Source organism: Cucurbita moschata, unplaced genomic scaffold (assembly GCF_002738365.1).
Source record: "Cucurbita moschata cultivar Rifu unplaced genomic scaffold, Cmos_1.0 Cmo_Scf00012, whole genome shotgun sequence".
Lineage (NCBI taxonomy): Eukaryota > Viridiplantae > Streptophyta > Magnoliopsida > Cucurbitales > Cucurbitaceae > Cucurbita > Cucurbita moschata.
In genome coordinates, this window is record NW_019268528.1 from 509,496 (window position 1) to 517,688 (window position 8,193).

The 8,193-nt window shown below is 31.9% G+C and overlaps 1 protein-coding gene across 1 annotated transcript in view; it reads left to right on the forward strand.

Annotated features, from left to right (window-relative positions):
* The first annotated feature begins 6,445 nt into the window (after positions 1–6,445).
* Positions 6,446–8,193, forward strand: part of LOC111450799 (leucine-rich repeat extensin-like protein 4) — a 2,797-nt gene continuing 1,049 nt past the window's right edge. Inside the window, exon 1 of the mRNA XM_023091097.1 lies at positions 6,446–8,188. Within this exon, the coding sequence (XP_022946865.1) occupies positions 6,693–8,188 (1,496 nt within the window). The 5' untranslated portion in view covers positions 6,446–6,692. The remainder of the gene's footprint in view (positions 8,189–8,193) is intronic.

Sequence of the window (8,193 nt, forward strand, 5' to 3'; positions counted from 1 at the left end):
ATTCCTTTTAGACGAGTTTTAAAACCATGAGGCCGATGACGATACATAACTGGTCAAAGCGAACAATATCTACTAGCGGTCGACTTGTGCTGTTATAATAAATAAAGTCTCTCATTAATTAGATAGAAGGAAGATCGTGGGTAGCAAATGATGACAAATATTTTTATTGGCATTGCCGCCTTAGCGGTAATTGACTTGAACTCATCTTTAATTTTATAATTCAACAGAAAAAAATCGACCAATTCTGCAACTTGTTGTTTAGGTAGAAACAACCGTATTAGAAAATAAGAGAGAGGTTCTTGCCACCGATAATATTTAATTATTTTATTAATTTTGTTGATAATATTATTTGTTCTCCTAAAGTGAATTGCTTACATGTTCTATTAAATGAAATATTCAAATATATTAATTATGAGCTTTGTCACACATTTATAATTGACTATAATATAATCAATAATATATTAATGTGGGTATGAAAAATCGAATATATAATGAAATAAAATCGGTACATTACCAATTTTATTTTTATTATTATTTTTTTGTAGTTCAAATTAGTCTATTTGTTGTGATCGGTTGACATGGTTTTTTGAGATGGAAATGGTATATATTTTTTATTTATTAAAAATAAAAATAAAAATAATATAATATAAAGTTTTACGAGTAATATTTGTAATTTAGCGAAAATTTAATTATAAAAATAAATGTAGACTAATTTTAAATTTATTAAAAAATACATAGACTTTATTTAAATAAAGATTAACATAAAATAGAGGGAAAATAGTATTTTTGTCCTTTAATTTTGATAGAGTAATATATTTAAGTTTAGAAAGGACCAAACATGAATCCCACTATGCAAGAATTTTGTGGTCCAATTAACGTGGTCCCCACAACATGTGTCGTGGGCCCCTATTTACAACTCTCGTAGTCGCATTCTTTATAATCGTGCTAACGTCGTCATATTCTTAAGAGGAATATAAGTACTGTTATATTATTTTCGTTTATCTTTGTAGCTTTGTCGAAGTTCTCTTTACTCGACCGAACATAACTTATATAGAACGAAGCTTCATTTGGCCGTTCAACCAACTCGTTTTTAACATCAATCTCGAACATCACTAGGATGTCTGCAGACCCATCGTTAGGTCAAAATTACCTTAAAACAATCAATTGAAACTTATCGAGTGATTTCACCACTCATCAGGGCAATATAAAGATCAATGTTATGTTGCATAACAGCTAACAGTTATAAAGATCCATATAAAAATTAAATTAAATTGAAAATTAAAGATAAAAATTGGTTTTTTTTTCTCTATAAAATAAAAGGAATTTAAGCTGACTGCGCAAATTTAAAATAAAAAAAAGGAGGGTGGTGCTTAAAATTTCAAATTTTGGCTCCATAATTTGCGTCCCTAACAGCTCATACACTATTGACCAATGCCTTTTTTTTTTCTTTTTTTCCTACGCGTTTTTGCTTTATTATTATTATTATTAGAATTTCTTTATTCTTTACGTGTTATACATAAAATTACTCAAAATAAAATAAAAACATTAAAAAAAAAACACTATTTTGTATTTTAATTTATATTATTTTTCTCAAACTTTTCATCTATAAAAATTTCATAAATCCTAGCCAAAAGTTATTTTTTAAATTATATATTTTTATTAAATAATTATAATATGATATAAGTCCTAACTAATATAATATTATAATTTATAAAATTTGAATTAAATTATAAGAGTAAGGAATTGAAATTAAAATGATATTCAAGAACTATATTAATTATTATCTTTACATATTAATGTTTGAACCAACCTAATAAATACCATGTGGGGAGGTTTAGTAATCTATCAATTAATATATCCATAAACTATATATATCTATATATATATATATTTATTTATTTATTTTGGATAATTAAAAAATATTATTTCTAGAATTTTTCAACTGGACAATTAATTAATTGAATTGACTAATTTGTTTATGTAAGTGTACGATACCTTCCAAAAACGTAGGGCTAAAAATGGAAAGTTGTTGCAAATTTTAGTTTTGCAACCATTTTCCCATTTAATTTTACTTCTTTTTTGAGGTTGAAAAATAATCCCAATGTCAATGAAGTATCCAATAAAATATTTCATTTTTAAATATAATATAAAATATTTATTAGAATCCAAATTCGACAACTTAATTACAGATGTTCATATGACTTGAGGACCGGCTAATCGAGACTATCCAACCTAACACCATAAAGGTCGAGATGGGTTTGATTTTTTGAAAAAAAAAAAAGAATTTAGGTCGGTTCGCGGGTTAACGTTCTTTTTCGAATCGACCCAACCAACTCGAAAATAGGGTTACACAAAAATTAAAAATATTTGACGTTTATTACTGATGTTAGTGATACAATATGCGAATATTTGATATTTAAATTTTATGAGATTTTAGTTATTAATATAATATGTATAGTAGATAAATATTTTTTTTTACACGAATATATTATTTATATAATTTTTTTTAAATTGGAAAATAGTTTTACAAGCAAGTGATGTGACTAAATTTTCAGAATAGCATTAATATATATATATATATATATATATATATATAGGAAAAGCTTAATATGATGAGTAAGCGACACGTAGGATTCTACGTCAGCATAATTCGTCCCACTCGGCTTGCCTTTACTCTTCCACATGGCGTATGGGCCCAATTTTCTCTTGGAAGTAATCCACGTTGTCTTTGGACATTGTGGGGACCACATGTAATCACACGTAGTTTCAATTAATGGATGATTTGGGTTATATATAATTTTAAAACTCAATTATATGGTACTTTTTAAGATTATTATAAAAACTTAAAATATTTAATATTTGTAATATGCCAACAATAAATTACCGACGCGTGAATATTTGATATCTGAAATTTATGAAATATTAGTTACTAATTTAACGAGATAAATTTGATTTTTTTAAATAATAATAAAAAAAATAACAACCAACGGTACAATCCAACTCAACCTAGTTGCAAGCGTTGTTCGAGTCACCAATCCAAAATTTTGAGTAGGTCTAAAAGATTTTCTCGATTCAACTTAACCCGTGTTCACCCTAAATGAATTTCCTAACAAAAAAGCATAAAGAGAAAGAGAAGAGAAAGATGTTGGACAAGATCAACCGCCACCTATTATGAAAAATGTAGAATATCTAATTTCTCGTCTTACCTCTTTGAACCCAAAATTAACTTCCGTAGATTTTTTTTTTTTTTAGAGTATAATAGTTTTATTTATGTAATTTTGAGTTTGTTTTAAAATAAATCAAGTAAAAATAGTTTTAAATTTTATGTTTAAGTTGATATAACTTTTAAAATTTCAGTAAATTTAATTTTTTAAAAAATAAAAAAGTCAATATTTATACCATTTTTAATGTTTTTTTTAAATAAAAACATGAGCAAATATTGGTATATTTAATTTTGAAATAAATAATTATTTATTTCGAGATAAAATTATGGATACTTGAAGTGTGGAAAATGGAGCATTTATTATTATTCCATTTTTTGAATATACATTTTTTTTAATTCTAAAGTATTTGACTTTAATATCCTAAAAATATAATTAAAAAATGAAAATAGTTTAAATTCGTTTCTTCATCCTAAACAAAAATTGCTTCAAGAAGCCTTTTGAAAATGGGTAAAAGAATCGTTTCGACACTGCAAAGCAAAACGCAGCGTTTAACACTTTTCATATATTCATACTTGATTGTCGGGCACAGTGAAAGCAATCCTTTTTCTTTTTTATCTGTATTTAAATTCCATTTGTTAAGGTATTTATAAGAATCATTCTCCTTCCTTCCATTTGGCTCGTGGGTCCCACGTGATTAAAATCCACCTGGATATTTAAAATAATTAAATAATTTTTACTTGTAACTTAAGTTACCGATCTTATTAATACTATTTAATCGTAGAGAGGAAAATTCAATTACGTCTATCAAATAATACCAAATCCTTATGCTTCTCACGATACTTCAGAAGCTATGTATTCAAGCATTTGATCTAATGAAACGTCGTAATATGGAGTCTATAAAAACTGATGACATTAGCCATTGAAAATTGTAGAGCGGATTATTTTCATCTCATCTTTCACGATATACTATAGTTATTTATTTAATTTTTTTAGGAAAAACCTATTTTAATCGATAAGAATGAAAAAGCTTGTTCAATAGCTGACCGAACAATTACTCTAATTGAGTTTAGAACAATGGTGACGGTGAAATCAAGAAAAAAAAAATCTCGAATAGTTCATCATAGGGGTAAAATGGTCATTTTATAGAATATTTTCCGATAGATTTGGATAAAAATACTATTTTTGAGTTTTGACACTCTAATTTTGGTATTTGGAAATTCAAAGGTGTAATTTCCTTAGAATAGAGATTGAGCCATTTGGAGATGTTTTTAATATTCACATTATAAATTTGGAAATTAAAATAAAAATTTATATCCACGCTGTAAAAAGACCTCCGTAGCCCTGACGTGTTCAAGAAGTTGGTAGCAAAAAACGCGTCTATTATTTTTTCAATATACTATTTTTTTTTAAATAGAAAATAAAAAATTGGGCGCGTTGATAATAATGTGTACGCGGTGCACCACACTAACATGGGCCCTCCTCATCAGCGCCGACGATCCAGCCACAGGACCGCGTGGGACCCACTTCCAAACTGGCTGTCCTTTGTCGCTTTCTTACGTGGGGCGTTGGTATAATCCGACCTGGCACTGGTTTTCCACCGTCAGATCTACGTGGATTTCACGGAATCGTAAAGTGGATCAGCATTATTCCTGATGTGAACGCCCGTAGCAGATAGAAAGCGCGGTGACGATGTTTTGACTTTGTAATGAATGTAGGGTAGTTTGGGGATTTTAATTGTCTGATTACGTTTATTACATTGATTAAATTACCATATTCGATTTTTTTTTTAATATTTTTCTATATTTTTTAATTTATTTTTTGTTTACTTATTTTATTACTAAATTATAAAAAATGCCCGTAATTTTTATACTCCTCTCTAACTTTCAAACGTCTTAATAATAAGGATTGAAAATTGAGGGTAAAAAATGAAACAAATTTAAAAAGTTGGGGGCAAAAATGGTATTTACACCCATTTATTTATTTATTTGGACTTCAATTAGCTAGAGTAAGTCGTCTACCTTCCATAATTTCATAGCAATTATGGAAATGTTGGGCTTTATTTATTTATTTTGAATGAAGGGCAATTTGGTAAATTCAAAATAAAAATTAAAAAAAGGGACATGAACGGCATGAAATCTTTAGAAAAACACACAGTAGCCTCCCGTGAGCATCGGTAGTCGGGAAAAACAGTTTTGAATTAATTAATTAATATTATTTTTAAAATTTCTCTTTTATTATTTATTTTTTTAAATTTTAAAATTTCAAATCAATTCCTTAGCCAACGTGCCGCCCACCTCATTTTACTTCTCTATCTATACATACCAACAAATTTCCTCCACTCTTCAATTTATCACGAGAAATTGCTCGAACTTCTCGTGATATTGCCGGCCAGCATATCATTTGTTTTTCCGGTCAACTCAGCGCCGGCGGACGGCAGTGCCACCGCCACCACACCGACTCTCATTAATTAATAAAGTTAATATTTTATCGTTATGCTATGCAACTACTGGTTGAATTTTCAAAGATGACGTGGGCATTTTTGTAATTTCATACATGGTTTATTCCATGCGTTGGCTTGGAGAGTTGAAGAAAGAATAGGAATGAGAAAAGTATACAACTAAGAACGTATGGTATACCAATTCACATTAAAAATAAATAAAAAAAAATCATATTTTTTCATATTTACTCCATTTTATTTCATGACATTATTAATTTTTTAATATGAAAACAATATTGATTTAAAATTTTTTAAATATGAAAACAATATTGATTTATCATATTTACTCCATTTTATTTCATGACATTATTAATCTTTTTGGTTATATATATAAGAATCAGACCTCTATTATTAAGTTAAATAGTTTTTTAGTCAAATAATTTATTAAAATAATAAGGAGTTAGGATTGAAATGATTTTTTTATATGAAAAAATACAAAAAAAAAAACTATGAAGTTAGTCCATCAAATTTCGAATTTTATCGTTTAAACTTTTAATTTCATGTATAATAAAATTTTAGTAGAAATAACTATATATAATTTTATGTTTAATAAGATTTTAAATATTTAATTTTGTGTTGAATAGGTCACAAAATTAAATTTTTGAAGAGTAAAATAAAGAGGAAATTTGAAGGAATTTAAGCAAAAGAAATAAAAAAGAGAATAAATTCTAAGAAAGGAAAAAAGGAATAATTTTGAAAATAAATAAATGGAAAAAGAAAAAAGAAAAAAGAATCTGGTGGGGTTTGAGCTGTAATATAGCTGGCCCTTTTTTCACGTATTATTTCTCCCTCACACACACACACACACAAAGCTCTGAAATCCCTCTTTATCTTTCTCTCCCACATTTTGAAGCTCAGATCTCAAAGAAACAAGGGATTTCTGTATTTTCCTGCAAAAAAAATAAACCCAAAAGAAAAGGAAAATCCGCCATTGTTTTTGAGAAAGGGTTTAGCGAAGGAAGGAAGGAAGGAAGGAAGAAAGAAAGCTGAAGAAAGTGGGAATTTGTGGAATCAGATGTCTCTCATATGAGATGAAGACCCATTCCCATTTCAACATTCATCTTTTCTTCCAAATTTTCCTCTTCTTCGGCACTCTTTTCTGCCTCTCCTCTGCTGTTTCTGACGAGCTTCTTCAACTTTCCGGCCATGGCGGCCGAGGCCGCGGCCTCACCGACGCCGAAGCTCACTACATCCGTCAGCGCCAACTTCTTTCCGTCAGAGACGAATTTGGTGACCGTGGTGAAGAAGTCACCGTCGATCCCAAGCTTGTTTTTGAAAACGACAGACTCAGGAATGCTTACATAGCGTTACAAGCTTGGAAGCAAGCGATTCTCTCTGATCCTTTCAATCTCACTCAGAATTGGGTTGGATCTGATGTTTGTAGCTACAATGGGGTTTTCTGTGCTCCGGCGCCGGATAATTCCTCGATCCGTACGGTCGCCGGTATCGACCTCAACCATGGCGACATTGCCGGTTACTTACCGGAGGAGCTTGGTCTTCTTGTGGATCTTGCATTGTTCCATGTAAACTCGAATCGCTTCTGTGGGACTGTTCCTCACAAGTTCAAGAACTTGAAGCGGTTGTTTGAGTTGGATCTGAGCAACAATCGCTTCGCCGGAAAGTTCCCTCGGGTGGTTCTTGAGCTGCCGGAGCTGAAGTTTTTGGATCTGAGATTTAATGAGTTTGAAGGACCTGTCCCCAAGGAGCTTTTCGACAAGGATTTGGACGCCATTTTCATCAACCATAACAGATTCCGGTTTGACTTGCCGGAAAATTTCGGGAACTCGCCGGTTTCGGTTATTGTTCTTGCGAATAACAAATTTCATGGGTGTGTTCCGGGGAGCATTGGGAATATGACGAGATTGAATGAGATTATTCTGATGAATAATGGGTTTCGATCGTGTTTGCCGTCGGAGATTGAGTTTCTGAAGAATCTGACGGTGTTTGATGTGAGTTTTAATGAGTTTTTTGGGAGTTTGCCGGAGACGATCGGCGGAATGGTGAGTTTAGAGCAGCTGAATGTGGCGCATAATTTCTTGTCTGGGAAGATTCCGGAGAGTATCTGTAAATTGCCGAATCTGCAGAACTTTACTTACTCTTACAATTTCTTTACGGGAGAGGCGCCGTCGTGCTTGGCTTTGCCGGATTTTGATGACCGGAGGAACTGTCTACCTGACCGGCCGGTACAGCGGTCTGAGAGGCAATGTAAGTCGTTCTTGTCTAAGCCTGTGGATTGCAGTTCTTTTGGATGTCCTTCTTATGTTGCTCCCTCGCCACCTGTAACGGTGCCTTCTCCGCCACCTGTTGTTGTTCCGTCGCCGCCGCCACCTGTTCCCACTCCTTCGCCACCTACTTCCGAATCACATCCCATTTACCGACCACGCCCTCCGCCACCTCCATCCCCCTCTCCCCCTCCGCCGCCTGTTTACTCTCCCCCGCCGCCTCCACCATCCCCACCACCGCCCTCACCACCGCCCCCACCACCGCCAGTTTATTCTCCACCCCCACCTCCCCCGTCTCCCCCTCCGCCTT